General features: G+C 39.2%; 1 protein-coding gene across 2 annotated transcripts in view; it reads left to right on the forward strand.

The window, feature by feature from the left end:
• Fktn (fukutin) overlaps positions 1 to 14341 on the forward strand; it is a 53834-nt gene extending 39493 nt beyond the window's left edge. For both annotated transcript variants that reach the window (XM_028779897.1, XM_028779898.1), the window contains exon 10: positions 10018 to 14341. In XM_028779897.1, the coding sequence (XP_028635730.1) occupies positions 10018 to 10231 (214 nt within the window). In that variant the 3' untranslated portion in view covers positions 10232 to 14341. The remainder of the gene's footprint in view (positions 1 to 10017) is intronic.
• The last annotated feature ends 2692 nt before the right edge of the window (positions 14342 to 17033 follow it).

The following is a 17033-nucleotide window of genomic DNA, read 5'->3' on the forward strand; positions in this document are numbered from 1 at the left end:
TAATTTCTTTCTCAACCTATTTGTCTTTTGAGTAGAGGAAGGCTACTGATTTGTTTGAGTTAATTTTATATCCAGCTACTTTGCTAAAGTTGTTTATCAGGTTTAGGAGTTCTCTGGCAGAAATTTTGGGGTCACTTAAGTATACTATCATATCCTCTGCAAATAGTGAAATTTTGACTTCTTCCCTTTCCAATTTGTATCCCTTTGACCTCTTTTTGTTTCCTAAATGCTCTGGCTAGGACTTCCAGTACTATATTGAATAGGTAGGGAGAGAGTGGGCAGCCTTGTCTAGTCCCTGATTTTAGTGGGATTCCTTCAAGTTTCTCTCCATTTAGTTTGATGTTGGCTACTGGTTTGCTGTATATTGCTTTTACTATGTTTAGGTAGGGGCCTTGAATTCCTGGTCTTTCCAAGACTTATATCATAAAGGGGTGTTGAACTTTGTCAAATGCTTTCTCAGCATCTGGTGATATGATCATGTGGCTTTTTTCTTTGAGTTTGTTTATATAGTGGAATACATTGATGGATTTCCGTATATTGAACCATCCCTGCATTCCTAGGATAAAGCCTAACTTGATCATGATGGATAATTGTTTTGATGTGTTCTTGGATTCGGTTTGCCATAATTTTATTGAGTATTTTTGCATCAATATTCATAAGGTAGATTGGTCTGAAGTTCTCTTTCTTTGTTGGATCTTTGTGTGGTTTAGGTATGAGCATAATTGTGGCTGCATAGAATGATTTGGGTAGTGTTCCCTCTGTTTCTGTTTTGAGGAACAGTTTATAAGAATTGGTATCAAGTCTTCTTTGAAGGTCTGATAGAATTCTGCACTAAAACCATCTGGTCCCGGACTTTTTTTGTTGAGGAGATATTAATGACTGCTTCTATTTCTTTCAGGGTTATGGGACTGTTTAGATGGTTTATCTGGGTCTGATTTAACTTTGGTAACTGGTATTTGTCTATAAAATTGTCCATTTCATCCAGATTTTCCAATTTTCTTGAGTATAGGCTTTTGTAGTAGGATCTGATGATTTTTTCAGTTTCCTTGGTTTCTGTTGTTATGTCACCCTTTTTAGTTCTGATTTTATTAATTTGGATGCTGTCTCTCTGCCCTCTGATTAGTCTGGCTAAGGGTTTATCTATCTTGTTGATTTTCTCAAAGAACCAGCTCCTCGTTTTGTTGATTCTTTGTATCGTTCTTTCTGTTTCTATTTGGTTGATTTCAGCCCCGAGTTTGATTATTTCCTGCTGTCTACTCCTCTTGGGTGTATTAGTATCTTTTTGTTCTAGGACTTTCAGGTGTGTTGTCAAGCTGCTAATGTATGCTCTCTCCAGTTTCTTTTGTAAGAACTTAGAGCTATGAGTTTTCCTCTTAGCACTGCTTTCATTGTGTCCCATAAGTTTTAGTATGATGTGTCTTCATTTTCATTAAATTCTAAAAAGTCTTTAATTTCTTTCTTTATTTCTTCCCTGACCACATTATCATTGAGTATTGATCAATTTCCATGTGAATGTGGGCTTTCCATTGTTTTTGTTGTTATTGAAGACCAGCCTTCGTCTGTGGTGATCTGATAGGATGCATGGGATTATTTCAATTTTCTTGTATCTGTTGAGGCCTGTTTTGTGACCAATTATATGGTCTATTTTGGAGAAGGTACCATGAGGTGCTGAGAAAAAGGTATATTCTTTTGTTTTAGGATGAAATGTTCTATAGATATCTGTAAAACCCATTTCGTTCATAACTTCTGTTAGTTTCACGGTATCTCTGTTTAGTTTCTGTTTCCATGATCTGTCCATTGCTGAGATTGGGGTGTTGAAGTCTCCCACTATTATTGTGTGAGGTGTAATGTGTGCTTTGAGCTTTAGTAAAGTTTCTTTTATGAAAGTGGGTGCTCTTACATTTGGCGTATAGATGTTCAGAATTGAGAGTTCATGATGGTTGACTTTTCCTTTGACAAGTATGAAATGTCCTTCCTTACCCTTTTAGATAGCTTTAAGGTGATAGTTGATTTTATTTGATATTAGAATGGCTACTACACCTTGTTTCTTAGGACCATTTGCTTGAAAAATTGTTTTTTAGCCTTTTACTCTAAGGTAGTGTCTGTCATTGTCTCTGAGGTGGGTTTCCTGGATGCAACAAAATGCTGGGTCTTGTTTATCCAGTCCATTAGTCTATGTCTTTTTATTGGGGAATTGAGTTCATTGATGTTAAGAGATATTAAGGAACAGTGATTGTTGCTTCCTGTTATTTTTCTTATTAGCGGTGGCATTGTGTGGCTATCTTCTTTTGGATTTGTTGGAAGAAGGTTACTTTCTTGCTCTTTCTAGGGTATAATTTCCCTCCTTGTATTGGAGCTTTCCCTGTATTATCCTTTGTAGTGCTAGGTTTGTGGAAAGATATTCTGTAAATTTGGTTTTGTCATGGAATGTCCTGGTTTTTCATCTATGGTAATTGAGAGTTTTGCTGGTTATAGTAGCCTGGGCTGGCATTTGTGTTCTCTTAGGGTCTGTATGACATCTGTCCAGGATCTTCTGGCTTTTATAGTATCTAGTGAGAAGTCTGGTGTAATTCTAATATGTCTGCCTTTATATGTTACTTGGCCTTTTTCCCTTACTGCTTTTAATATTCTTTCTTTGTTTTGTGCATTTGGTGTTTTGATTATTATGTGACAGGAGGTATTTCTTTTCTGGTCTAGTCTATTTGGCATTCTGTAGGCTTCATGTATGTTTATGGGCATCTCATTCTTTAAGTTAGGGAAGTTTTCTTCTATAATTTTGTTGAAGACATTTACTGGCCCTTTAAGTTGGGAATCTTCACTCTCTTCATACCTATTATCCTTAGGTTTGGTCTTCTCATTGTGTCCTGGATTTCCTGGATGTTTTGTGTTAAGAACTTTCTGCATTTTGCGGTTTTTTTTGACAGCTGTGTCAATATTTTCTATGGTGTCTTCTGCAGCTGAGATTCTTTCTTCTATTTCTTGTATTCTGTTGGTGATGCTTGCGTCTATGACTCCTGATTTCTTTCCTAGGTTTTCTATCTCCAGGGTAGTCTCCCTTTGTGATTTTTTTTTTATTGTTTCTACTTTCATTTTTATGTCCTGGATGGTTTTGTTCAATTCCTTCACCTGTTTGGTTGTGAAGTCTTGTAATTCTTTAAGGGATTTTTGTGTTTCCTCTTCAAGGGCTTCTACCTGTTTACCTGTGTTCTCCTCAAATTCTTTGAGAGTGTTATTTATGTCCTTCTTAAAGTCCTCTATCATCATCATTAGAAGTGATTTTAAATCTGAATCTTGCTTTCCTGGTGATATGGGGAATTCAGAACTTTCTATTGTGGGAGAACTAGGTTCTGATGATGCCAAGTAACCTGGGCTGCTGATGCTTATGTTCTTGTGCTTGTCTTTTGCCATCTGGATCACCTTAGCACTACTTGCCCTGTCTTTGACTGGAGTTCATGCATCTTAATAGTCTTTTTCATTTGTATTTTCTCTGCGTGATGCTTTTTTTTTTTTTTTTTTTTTTTGCCTTCTTTGAACGTTCATGGGCCTCCTGACCTTCTTTCTTTCTCTTTTCCTCATGGTAGTCCAAAAAATATCCATATCATTTGTGGTGCAATTCAATATATTCATTTTGTGGCATGATGACAGCTACATACATCCAGGGTTCCAAAAACCTCTTAATTTCTGGGTGTTGCTAGCCCACAAGCCTGGTTCACTCAGGCTAGAACAGGAAAAGGGCATATGCTATGATTTTTAAAAAATCTTTTTGTATCTGGTGTGAAATATGAACTCCTAACTTTAACCTCCCTATCTAATTATTACATCTAAAGAGAAAGTCTTCAAACATTATCTGCAGAAAATAAGTATAGCTAGAGTTGTAATTTTTGTTGATAAGCTACAGATCTAGTTTTTGTAAGTCATGTAGTGTAAATAAAAGTGCTTCAATACTTAGTCCTCTGGCATGTTTAATACAAGTGTTTAGGCTATTGGATTTATAACCATAAAGAGTGTCCATTCATCTGTTAAGTGATACCTATCCTTGCAGACTTTAATTTGTCTACTCATTAATAATATAAATTATTATTTTCTCCTCTGTTGCCTTCAATTCTCTTTTTCGTGTGTGTGTGTGTGTGTGTGTGTGTATAGAGAATGAGGTATAAGATCTCAGTCACTATTTCAGCTTATGTCCTGCAGAGTATATTAATTCCTCTATGACTCCTTCCACATGGTAGCATCCATGCTGGGATTATGAAATGTTTAGTGGAAGAGGCATTTAACAGTGGCTGTCCTGGAACCTACTCTGTAGACTAGGCTGCTTTAAACTCATAGATCCACCTGTCTGTGCCCTTCAGTGTTGGGATTAAAGGCATGTACCACCACCAACTACCTGACAATTTTTTAAAAAGATACTCATCAGCATACTGTGACTTTGGTTTTTCAAGAGTTGAGTCTAATTCTTAGATGAGTATGGATTGTTAAACATATACAAATTTGACAGTGGAAGTATAAAATGTCATGATAAGGCCCACTATTATATATGATTAATATATATTAATATGAAAATGAATATGAAACAAACAAAAAGGATTAGTAACTAATTGTAATAGTATGGTCCGAACACTTAGAAGGCTATGGCAGGAGGATTGAAAGTTTAAGGTGTATCAAAAGAGAACCAGGCATGCCTTATCAATAATACAGGGCAGAAGATGATGTTCCATAATCTTACAAAAACTAGAATAATAATGATAAACTTTTAACATTACACACAATTAAAAGTCAGATTCCGGGCAAGACAGAAGTAACATTTATAAATACAGAGAGGCTAAGAAGGTTGAGACCTCACAGATCTGTACTCAGAGATGTATTAAAGAAGCTGTGCTGGCCTTCTGTACTTAGAGAAGGGAGGAGATGTCAGGGGCAGCCCTGCTTACACACTGAAGGCCTAAAATCAGCCATAGGCCTAAAATCAGCAGTGGGCCTGTCATACATGTATACTAACACCAAGTCTTGGGTCTCTGTGGAAAAACATTGAAACAGATGGCTATAAGCTAATGTAAACAGGCAACTTTTGTGGAAATCTACAAGCCTGAGTAGTCATAGACCTTGTAAATAGGTAGCCTTGGCAGACAATACCAACTTAGATAAGGACAATCGAGTCATAGGCAGAGTCATAGTGACCTGTCCCCTGAACCTTCACCCAGCTGATACCATGTTCTGAAAGATATCTGTATTCCCCCTGAACACCCATGCTCCAGTGTCATTCCTTTCCCCACATCCTGCCTTTTTGTGTTTATAACCCCTGTGTGAATGAATTACGATTTGAGAAAAAAATAAATTATATATATATAAAAAAGAAGCTGTGCTGGGGAGGTGGTACAGTGGTGAAGGCATTTACCATGCAAGCCAAAGAGCAGAGCTCAGATCCCTAGAACCGATGGTCGTGCTGGTTCACCTATAATCCTTGGAAGGAACAACAGAAATAGGAAAGACTCCCCAGAGCAAAGTAGCTAGAAAAGAACTAGCTCCATTGTGAGCTCTGGATTTGATTAAGAGACCTGCCTCAGAATACAGGAGAGACAGGGAGCAAGATTCCTGATAACCACAGACAAGCATGCATGTGCTAAACACACATACACACACCCACACACCCACACACCCACACACAGAAGGAAAAAGACAAAAATCCAGAGGGAAGCTATCATGTATTATATATGTTACAAACATTAATAAAACTTTTCATTGGTGTGTGAGCATAAGTTTTTCCATATAAATGAATTACAGAGGAGAAAGATGTGATTATTTATTATGACCATAATGGAATTTATTACAAATTAGTAATTTAAAAATATTTTTTAAATATGTGGAAACTTTTTAAATATTCTTTGTTAAAATGAGTAAAAAGGTAAATTATAGTAGAAAATACAAGATATTTTGCACATTACTGAAACAGAATATAAGCGAGTAAATATAAATTTGTAGCCTTGAAAAATACTTGTAAAACTTGGGTCTGAAGAGATGCCTAGTGCTTAAGAGCATTTGCTGCTCTCCCAGAGGAGGGCATGAGTTCAATTCCCAGCACCCAGTTGGGTAGCTCACAACCACCTACAACTTCAACTTCAAGGGACCTGACCCCTTCTAAATTCTGTGTATACACACACACACACACACACACACACACACACACTCACATTCACTCATGCATATACACCCAAACAGACATATTCACGTAAAGATAAACATTTTTTTAAACGTTTATACAACTTAAGGATTTACATGAAGACCAGTATAGATCAATGAATTCTAACAGAGGAAAATAAAGGAAACAAGCCAAAGGAAATTAATTAAAAAAAAAACTAAAAGACCAATTCTACATGCTGATTTGTTTAAAAATTAATTTTGAAATTGTATAGCAGACATTTAGCACAATTGATCAAGGTATGAGAGTGGAATAAATAATGATAACCTTTATTCCCCAAACCCAAGATGTCTGGCCCTTTATTCTTCTCGCTGGGTTGTGCTGGCAACGAGAAAATACTATAAAAAGTATGGGAGACCTTAGACCAAGCAGGATCACAATGGGGGCAAGATGTGAAAATGGTAAAAAGGAAGAAAAAACAAAAGGTAAGACAGTATAAACAAGAATCGACTCAGGAAGATACAAATAGCCTATTCCCAACTTGGTGGGGGCGGGGGGAGATACACATAGCCTATACCCAGTCAAGAAACTGAATTATAACCAGAAAGCCTTTTTTCTCCTTCCAAAGGTTACCAAGACCTCCATAGTTTACAAGTAAACTGACCATCATGTCTTCATACTGGAAGTTCCCTGCAGGGAAGCCTGTTTATAAACACAGGAAGAGAGCAGCTGAGTCTCAGTACGTGGGCCTTGGCAAACCCAGGCATGGACTGCCCCAGAAAAGTTTTAAGCAGGGAAATAGTACAGTAAGCCCAGGTGAAAACATGTTAAAAGGACAGGTTCATAGTGCATACGCCTTAGTGTGATTCTTTACCTTAAAGGATTGAAGGGAACACTTCCCTATGCATAAGCCTGGTGTCCCATCCCTAGCCCTGCCACAAGGGGTTGGAGGGTGGGCTGGTGACTGAATTGATGTCATTTAAAAAATAATAAGATAAATTCTATAATTAATCAAAAATCTTTTAAGAAAATTTGAATTAAAAGGGTTATGGGGTATCCTTGACTTATGAATGGAAGATAATGAAAATCTAGAGTGAGCATCATGTTCAATGGTGAAACTTCAGAAGCTTTTTCCGTTACAGTCAGAAGAAGCAGTGTTTGTTGACTCCTGTTAAGCAAGCAGTGTGCTGGTGTTTAGACACTGGAAACAGATAAATTGGGAGGTACCGCCGACATAAGGTGCTAATGTTGATAAACATTAGTTTGTGTTGTCTTGAGAGAAATTCTGGGGGAAGGGGAGTTTGCTCTTGCAATAGCAGCATTTAATGCAGACTTCCATGTAGAAAGGTCAAGTTCCGTTGTAGTTAATGGGTCTGTCTCACTTAGCCTTCTTAATACACCATAAACTCTGCTCTGGGGTGCTGGAAAAGCTTGCTTCTCATTTAGCAATTATGTTCATAGATAGTACAATTAAGCTGACAAAATTATTTTTAACTACCCCAAAGTGGCTTTATTGGTTTTAAAGAATTTGGAGGAAAATAAAAATACCCTCCTCTAGCTCTCTCCAATCCAGCAACTGTTCTAACTGCCGTTTTAGGCGGGAGCAGCGGGAAGTTAAGTGGCTCAAGTTGGGAACAGATGGGAGAAGTCTCTGTGGTAGCAAGATCTCCTAAATGTGTAGCCTAAGTCAGAGAGCTGGAGTCTAAATTTAAACCTGTTCCCATTTGGAATCGCATCCTAAGGCTTTAAAGTACAGACTGCTCTGCCAGACTTAATCATAGCTTTTGAATCCAAGGTAACACTAAGAGATTTAGAATTGATCAGTATTTACTGGTGACCCAAGCAAAGTATATGGCATGTGCTATTCTGTGTGACTTCCTGCCCTTTTCCTGTCCATGGCCTGACTTCATAATTAGTTACAACGTTTTATGGTTTGTTTATCTTCCCTATTCTGGAAAGCTAAGATATTCTTTGAAGAGAAGCAGAGAAACAAAAATCACAGAGGGTTTGTGGATTGGGAGAGAGCAGGTTTAGGAACAAAAGTTAACACCAGAGTTGAATTGTTGCTGTACGGTTTTCACGGTGTTTCACGGTATTTTATGGTATTTTACATGTTCTGGGTTTGCTCTTAGATTCTTCTTCACTGTTCCAAGCATTGTTTGTGTAGTATGCAGTATTCTACCACGTGTATTCTAAAGCTGTGGTCTTTCTCTCTCAGCTGTACGATGAGACTGTAGAACTAATAGTTAAGAGAGATGCTTCCTGGCTGCTGTTACTAAGGGAGATCATGTCTGCCTCACTTCTGGTTCGTTGTGTCAACTTGATGGTGTGGGACAGGTGGACATTCTGCCGACCAGCAAGTGATTGCGGAGGGTGGAGGCTAGTGATGAATGGATGTGTCTCATGACAGAATGAGTAATTCCATGGATATGAGTGTGCAGGGTAAAATTGGGACCAGCAGATGTTGATTCTAAGGAGTATCTTATTTCTTTCTCAGCAAGGAGACTTTATGTGGCAATCTTTTCATAGATGCCAGCTGGGTGGGGCTGTCCGCTCACCGCCTGTACCCAGAGGCTTTTATAGAGGCACTTGTTGCCTTCTTTAGAATTTATTCAGGCACACTTTCTTTTTTTTTCAAGAACAGACAGACTTTCAAGTACTTCTTTTAGTGGTGAGATGAGATATTCAAAAGCAGAATCCATTCTTGGGGTTCACTTGGTGGTAAACATGATAATCAAATACAGATAGCTTTTCTCAATCCTCTACTCTGTCTTTAGCTTTCTGGTATATTAGATTCTTGTGGTCCCTATTGTTTCCATTTCAGGATTAATTACTGGAAGTTCTTTTGAGTTGTGAAAAAAAAAAAGAATTCTTTTTTTTTTTTTTTTTTTTTTTGGTTTTTCGAGACAGGGTTTCTCTGTATAGCCCTGGCTGTCCTGGAACTCATTCTGTAGACCAGGCTGGCCTCGAACTCAGAAATCCGCCTGCCTCTGCCTCCCAAGTGCTGGGATTAAAGGCGTGCGCCACCACCGCCCGGCCAAAAAAAAGAATTCTTATTGAAAATCTTAACACAGAAAACATAGAGCTCTATAACTTTAAACAGACCTGCTACTTCTAGTTTTCCTTTGTAATATGTCATGTATAATTTATACTTAATCTGAAGTACCTATTTAAATATTTTGTGTTTTTTTAGGGTCTTATGTAGGCCAGGCTGCCCTCAAAGTCACTATATGACTAACACTGGTCTTGAACCATATATCGCCATGCCCATCATTATCCAAAGAACCTTTAAAACTGCCTACTTTTGGTTAATTCATAAGCTTACAAATTCTTACAGTTCTGTAACAGATGCAAGCAAATTCATTTTAACTGGTATTTCTTAGGCAAGTTTAGAGACGTTCTTTAGAGTCTAAGAGGAAAGGGAGGTAGAAATTAAAGTTATTGTCTGTAGAGCAAGGGAAAAGCCTAGAGGATGTTACTGGAATCAGTCCATATCCTTGGAACTCTACATCATGCAAGAGAAGAAAACGACCATTTCTTACATCTTGTGGAAACTCTGCTTGACACCTCTTTCCCCAGGTTTCCCAGCAAAATCCCAGAGCAGATTTTGATTTGCCTAATCTTGGTGGGCTCCCGTCTCTGTAGAATCACTGTGACTTGGCTAGTGCTAGGCCTGGATTTGGTTTAGTTTATAGTTTGGTTTGTATTTTTTCTCATCTTTGGAGCTTATGGATGGGATTAACTCTCCTTCAGATTGACAAAGACGAGAAGAGGAAGACTGGAGTAGCATTAATCCTGAAAGACAAAAGGGGTGCTAGGCAGGTTTGAAGATGCACAACAGCTGAGTTGCTTGCCCTAATGTTCCCTGCTATGTTTTGCTGCAGGTATCTGTTTCCCAAGTTTACACTGTGCTGGACTGAGTTTGTAGACATAAAAGTCCATGTTCCCTGTGAAACAGTTGACTACATTGAAGCCAACTATGGTAAGACCTGGAAGATTCCTGTCAAGACATGGGACTGGAAGAGCTCACCCCCGAATGTACAGCCCAATGGGATCTGGCCCATTTCTGAGTGGGATGAGGTTATCCAGTTGTACTGAGAACACTAAGCTCAGGTGGGACATTTCCCAGAAGAAAGAAGGCGGGTAACTGTTTAAAGCACTACAGTTTTTTTGCCTGATGTGAGAGCCAAAGAAGAGAAATGACAAGTTGGAAGACAGAAAAGGTTTTCTGACTCATGGGCCATCTAATCAGTTCTGCCATTCAGCATTTACTGAGGAGTTTATATACCAAGTGAAATATTAGGATCTGGTAAACAGGCAGAGATGAGTGAGCAAATGCCAGCCTCTCTCTTGTCCTGTTGATAAGCACTGCAGTTTTCTTTTGAGGAAAACTTAATTCACCCTCTGAAGAGCTGGTGTACAATATGATGTATTCCATAATGATTTTTACAATGTTAATTAATGTTTATACCAGAAAGTGAGCTCATCAGACGAAGCTTACAAAGGATTAGTTAAGAATAATTCATTCCTGTCTGTCCTCAAGATTTAAGCTGCTGTGTTGGTGCTGCTTTTAAGGTTGTGGAATATGAGTTCATATTCCAGTGATTAGACTTTGTCTCACAGAAAAAAGATGGTGGTGAACTCCTTTTACAAGCAGTGCGATACACAGTTGGCTTCAAGTGCTGGGTGTTCAGTAAGGGAAGATGAGAACCCATATCAGCTCTTGTCAAGACATACACTGTTTTCATATTTGAAGTGAACAATGGATGCTTAGATGATGCTTGAATCTCTGGCATCATAGGAATATTTTCACTGACCTGTAGTAGTACTTGCTGATAAATAATTCATGCTATCCGAAAGTTGTAACATCTCAAAGCTTACGTTCCTTATTTCATTTTCAGTCACTCTTAGATTTAAAAATGGAAATTATTCATGAATATTTTTATATTTTATGAATGTGTTAGTTTTCTGCCCTTAATTTTAATATTGACACTAAATGCTAGTAGATATACTTCTGAATTTTTTAAAGACTCCCTTTATTTATCTATCAACCATAGCTCCATATGCTTAATTTATGGCCTACACACTAATTTATTTAGCATAAAGATATGATTGTTCTTCTATTCCAATATTACTTCAAGTTTCTAAAATGGAGGGTTACCGTGAACTAGAAACTATTCCTTTTTCCAGATCACAGTCTCTAAAGCCTGTGTCCATCTCTAGATTTTCATTCTGCTGAGTGTAAAAGGGCAAGGACTTCCTACTGCCAAGGACTGCACATGTGGGACCCCTTGACTTACACCCTTGAGGAGGTTGGGGTGGCTGCACTTAAGGCATGCACTCTCAGTGAGAGATGCAGGGAGTCTGACAACGAATGCCTGTCTTCCTAGCCTGGGACAGGAGGGTCTCTACTCCCTGCTGCTTAGGGGTGTGCTTCCTGGCAGCCTTGCAGATCTCCCTCTGAAAGTGTAGTTACTAAAATGGAAACCAGAATATCTGAGAGAATGGGCTAGCAGAAAGGAAAAAAAGAAAGAAAAAGAAAAACTGGGAGAAGTAACTTGAAGCCACCTGCTTCCAAATTTTAACTTCACCATGAAAACTCTTTTTGTTGGATGACAGGCAACCATCTGTCAGGATGCGTCTCCATGTAGGAGTATTGTCAAGATTGTTATAATTATTAGCAAACTTGTACCCTAATGGCAGATCATAAATCAGTTCTTTCCTAGAAAATAAGTCCAGAGAATATGTACCCAAGTTTTAGATTGCCAACCCTATGTATTTTTATACACCAAAACAAAACAGAACAGCTAATGGTGTTCTTGAGGACAAACCCACCTATCTGGAGAGGATCATTTGCTTGAACTCAATATCCAGAAGTAAGTATGTTTACATCATGTTCCTTGAAAGCTCCCACCTTCTGCCAGGAGATCTTACCCACCCCTGTTCAAGTTACTTCTCTCCTATCTGTCCTTGGAATGCAAGGTCTGCGAGTATCCAGAATACAAACTCTCTTGGTCCTATGCAGAGGTTCTGTGGTCTTCCCTCCATTACGTGTCTTCCCTTTGGTTTGGCTTTAGGTTTTAGGTTCTGCCCTACCTTGGAGAAAATTTCTCAGAATTTGCAGGTGAGGATTGCCTCTGAAAATGACTCTGCGATTCAGTCATACCGAAGCCAGTGCTTCTTAACCGTTGAACTCTGCTGAGTGTCTGGAGACCTTGGGTCAGGTGTGCCCACCACCTGACCCTTTTCAGCTGACACTTTTCTTCCCTCCCTGAATATGCTGTTATTCTCCTAATATGACTACTTTCTGGTCCATTTGCCTGGTTTGCTTGAAGATACCTTTTATATTAACTTGTTGGTAGTTATGTTGCCAAGGATATTTCCAGAGAGACCCTGAGAAGCAGATGCTTTCTCAGTTTACAACAGCCAGCTACTTTCCTAAGCATGGAGGACTTGCCCTGCTCTTGGCTACAGTTAGTGACATTGGCCACTGAGATTAAATAATAGTAACTAGAACTGGACATCCCTAAGAGTAGCTGAGATCAGTTCTTAGTGTGGCCTCCATGACACTTCAGTGCTTGATGAGTTCTCCAGGGCCTCAGTGGCATGTGTTCCTGCCATTCCCCATGGAAGGCCTGAGGTGACAAAGAATGCTGAGGAGGGATAGTTCTTCTTGTCCAGAATTCTCAGGCTACCTTCTTACCTTTATTGGATGGTGGGGGGTAGGGAATCAAGGGAGGGGAAGCCTTATCTACAAAAAAATAGACCAGTTTATGGCTGAAGATATCACCTGTGCTTTCTGACTCTTGAGATGTCTAAAGGACTAAATGAGACATGAGTGCTTCCATTCAGGCCCAGGGTTAAGTAAGTTCTCATGAGATGTGCCATTTTCTAGTTCACTATGAGTTTGATCCCTGGGACCCAAGTAGTGGAAGGAGAGAACCTCAAATTGCCTGTCACTCAATACGCAGGCAGCAATGTGCTCAGAACTCCTCTCTAGCATGAGAGGACAGCACACACATACACTAAATAAATGTAATGAAAAGTTGTTATTGTAGTTAAGCATTATAGGTCAAATTATGTGATTTATGAATTCAGAGCCATTGCCATATTACATCTACCTGAAACAGCTGGTTCTCATTTAGTTGACCAAGTTGCTGTCTTCTAATATTATCCCATACTGTTTCCTTTTAAGCCCAGTCAGATTACTCTTAAATTTTGTGCCTAGTCTATATGGACTTGATTTTCCATATTCTAGCTTTGGGCAGCAAATATCACTATATATAATGATCTGGGAAACCAAAGATTTTGGAATGCTTAGCTAACTGCCTACTCTGTGTAGAATTAGTGGTAGTCTAATTGCCCAGTGTGAGTGAGGTCTGGATTCAGTACAAAGAACCAGAAGTCTGAGACAGAAGACTTAACCACATGCTCAAGGCCGTCTTGGGCTGCCTAGTGAGTACCAGCCTATCCTGGGCTACAGTGTAAGACCCTGTATTGAGGGAGGTCAGAGGGAAGAGAAAGAGAGACAAGAGACCAAGAGAATGAGAATATACTCCTGTCAATCATCTGCCCACAGATTTATGTTTTTATTATCTAAGCTAGGCAAAAGTCACCAGGTTATGTAATGCTGTTTTAAGTAGTTAATTGTAGGCAAACAGATCAATTTGATGTTGATGCCTTTTGTATAGGACAAATAGGCAAATATAAATTTTCTGAGGAATTTGTTTCCGAATCCTCAGAACACCTGGGCTAAAATTTGCTCCTATAATTCCTGGACCTAACCTAATAGAGATTGTCTGAGGGCCCATTTAGTCATCTAGACTTCTGTCTACTTATGAGTAGCTTTCACAGAAAGGCAATGGATTGGAAAGCGTTTGTCATATAAAGTATTCTGTCATGCACTTTAAAAATTATAAGCTTGTACAACCTTATGACAGTTTATTCTAAGCATGAAAATGTTCATGAGTTTGTTAAATGTAGATCTGTCAACCTATGACATATGACTATGGCACATATATGTGAATTTTTTAGACAAAGTTGTTTTAAACATGAGATTTCAGTATATGCTTACCAGTTTAATATTTGGTTTTATCTTCAGGTATAGTTTATGGTACTACTGAAAATAGTTTTAATATTATTACTCTGATCTGAATTTGTAATATACAATCTACTTTGGGATACTTAATAAAATTTTTTAATCTCTTGTGCTTTTGTGTTTGCTTTGAAAGTTTAACTAGAAATAAAAGACAGTAGCATTGAAAAGTGGTAAAATAGTAATCATGCCACAAATACATATTTCTAAAATTCAAGTCTGGAAACCCTAGGGTTTCCAGATATTATATACATGGAGGTCCATCCAAGACTCCTCAGGGACGAAGTCTGATACATGACACCTCTAATCATGCAGAGTTTGGTTTATCACTCAGGGTGGCCAGGGCCAGCACCCACTGTGGAGAACCATGACATACTTTAGGATCAGAGAGCTCTAGAAAGGCCTTTTATAGTAGTTGAGCAAAAGCCCAAATACTATAATATATAATATACCCCTGGGGGATGCAGTGAAAGTCCTAGTTTATGCAAACCCGACAGTCTGTAAGGAATTATGTACATCTAAAAATGTCAAGAAGAGGGATTGTGAGATGGCTCAGCAGTTAAGAACACTAGCTGTTCTTCTAGAGATCCTGAGTTCAATTCCCAGCAACCACATGGTGGCTCATGACCATCTTTAAAGAGATTAGATGGCCTCTCTTGGCATGTAGGTGTACATGCAGACAAATCACTTCTACATTAAAAATAATTTTTTAAATGTCAAGAGGAAACAAAGAAGACTATATAAATGGAGAGACTGTGTCAAGCATTAGGAAACTCAAAGGTGTGAAATTTGCCAAAATTGGTTCATAGATTTGTTGTGCAACTCCTATGATAATCTCAGCCATGTTTTTCTAAAATTCATATGACAGATTTATCTAGAGTAGCTCAACAATCTTGACAAAGGTTTAACCAAGAAAAAGGAAGAAAGGAAAAAAAAGAGAAAGACCGTGCAGGAGAGATGGCTCCATCATTAAGAGCACTGGCTGCTCTTGCAGAGGTCTGGGTTCCGTTCTCGGCATGCACATGGTGGCTCACAACACAGCTATCCTTAACTCCAGTTCCAGGGGATCTCACACCCTTTTCTGTTTCTGTGGGCACCAGGCATATACATGGTGCACATATACATATGCAAGCAAAAGAAACACACACATTTTAAAAAAAGTGGTTTTTCTTCCGAGAAAGGGAGGGAAGGAGACAGAGGAGGCAGGGAAAGAGAACAGATGCAGACAGATGTGGAACTAGATGTGAGTCTGTTTTACAGTGAAGTTGCTCTGTTGAGCTGACATATCTTAAACCCTTGTCTTCTCATTTGAAATCCACTGGTTACAATTTCTGCTAATTCTTATTACTATTGGCCTGAAAATAATTTTTTAAATAATAACTTGAATCCAACTTTTTTTCAAAATCTATGTATGTACTTGGTATAAAAGCTTTATGTGGGAGCAACATCTAGTGCCCGAGTCCTCTACAGTAAGACTGTTGTGACTTTTCACAAGGTGATGAATACACTCTTTTTCTAGAAGTCAAGTGTCAAGTAACTCCAGGTCTTAGAGATAGCATCAAAGGTGACTGTGGTGAAGTTGCCCAGTATGTCAGTGCAGCCCCTGCTTATGTGTAGCAGTCATCAGCGCTGGCCAGCAGCAGCAGCTTGAATACAAGAATGGGTGTGATGTGCTTCTCAGGGCAGGGATGAGGCACACCAGCAGAGCCAAAGCAACCTGTCCCCTCACACAGTATAGTGTGGACTCTTTTATTCTTATTTCACCGGTAGACATAGCCTCTGCTCTGGGACACGGGTGCCAGCAGCTACATCCTTGGGACTCATGTCACTCAGGCCAACATAACTATTGCAGTCCCCAGTGGCTTTCAAGGACAGCTAGCCCAAGTTTGCTTCAACCCTGGCCTGATCTTCAGACATTTATCAAGGGAAAAGGTCAATAATCTCATGTTTCTGTGTGGGCAGGAGAACAGGAAGATCTTCAGGAACTTGATCTTCATGGCCTTGACCAGGGGACATAAGTTAGTGACTTCTTGTCTTTGGCTCTGCCTCTAGGGCCCCACAGCATTGGCCCCAGTCTTGACTACTGTGGCCCTTCCTCCCACAGGGCTATGCACCCCAGCAGTCTTCCTCTTACCTTATGGTTCTGACTTATGGTGGATCCTAAAGCTAGTCCCCTAGACTTCATCAGGGCCTGGGAGAAGACCCCTGCCGGGGCAGTTTGTAGGATTTCAGAGTTTGAGCTGCACTGTGACTTGTACAGAGAAAGCAGGACAAGCTGAGGTGCTGGTGGAACATAGAAGGGCCAGGTAAAGTAGGCTAGGAATAGGGGAGGAATAGTGCCTCCATTATATAATTGTTAGGGGCACCCTTAAAATTCAGATATTTAAGTTCCAACTTAACTTTCAGTATGCACAATATTATGGGATGTAGAAACAAAACAAATAGTCAACTAAAGTAAAATGGAGGACGAATATGTAAATCCTAATCCAATGGTGTCTGTGTCATTGTAAGAGAGAATGGAACAAGAGTGCCTCATAAAGAGTGTACCATGTGTGGTCAGGAAGAGACCTACGTCTACTGCCTGGAAGAGAAACCCACAGAAGGAATTTGCCAACACCTCAATTTGGATTTCTTGCTCCATAACTAAGGAGAAGTCTACTGTTTAAGTCCCATAGTCAGTGTGGAACTTTATCAAGGTCCTCACAGTCTAATGCTATAGTCAAGACTGCAGTGTTGGCAAAGAATGGACACTGATGATCAAAGTAAAGCAATACATCCCTCATGAATAAGCTATAGATGCTTTAT

This window comes from Grammomys surdaster, unplaced genomic scaffold (assembly GCF_004785775.1).
Source record: "Grammomys surdaster isolate TR1022 unplaced genomic scaffold, NIH_TR_1.0 363, whole genome shotgun sequence".
NCBI lineage: Eukaryota > Metazoa > Chordata > Mammalia > Rodentia > Muridae > Grammomys > Grammomys surdaster.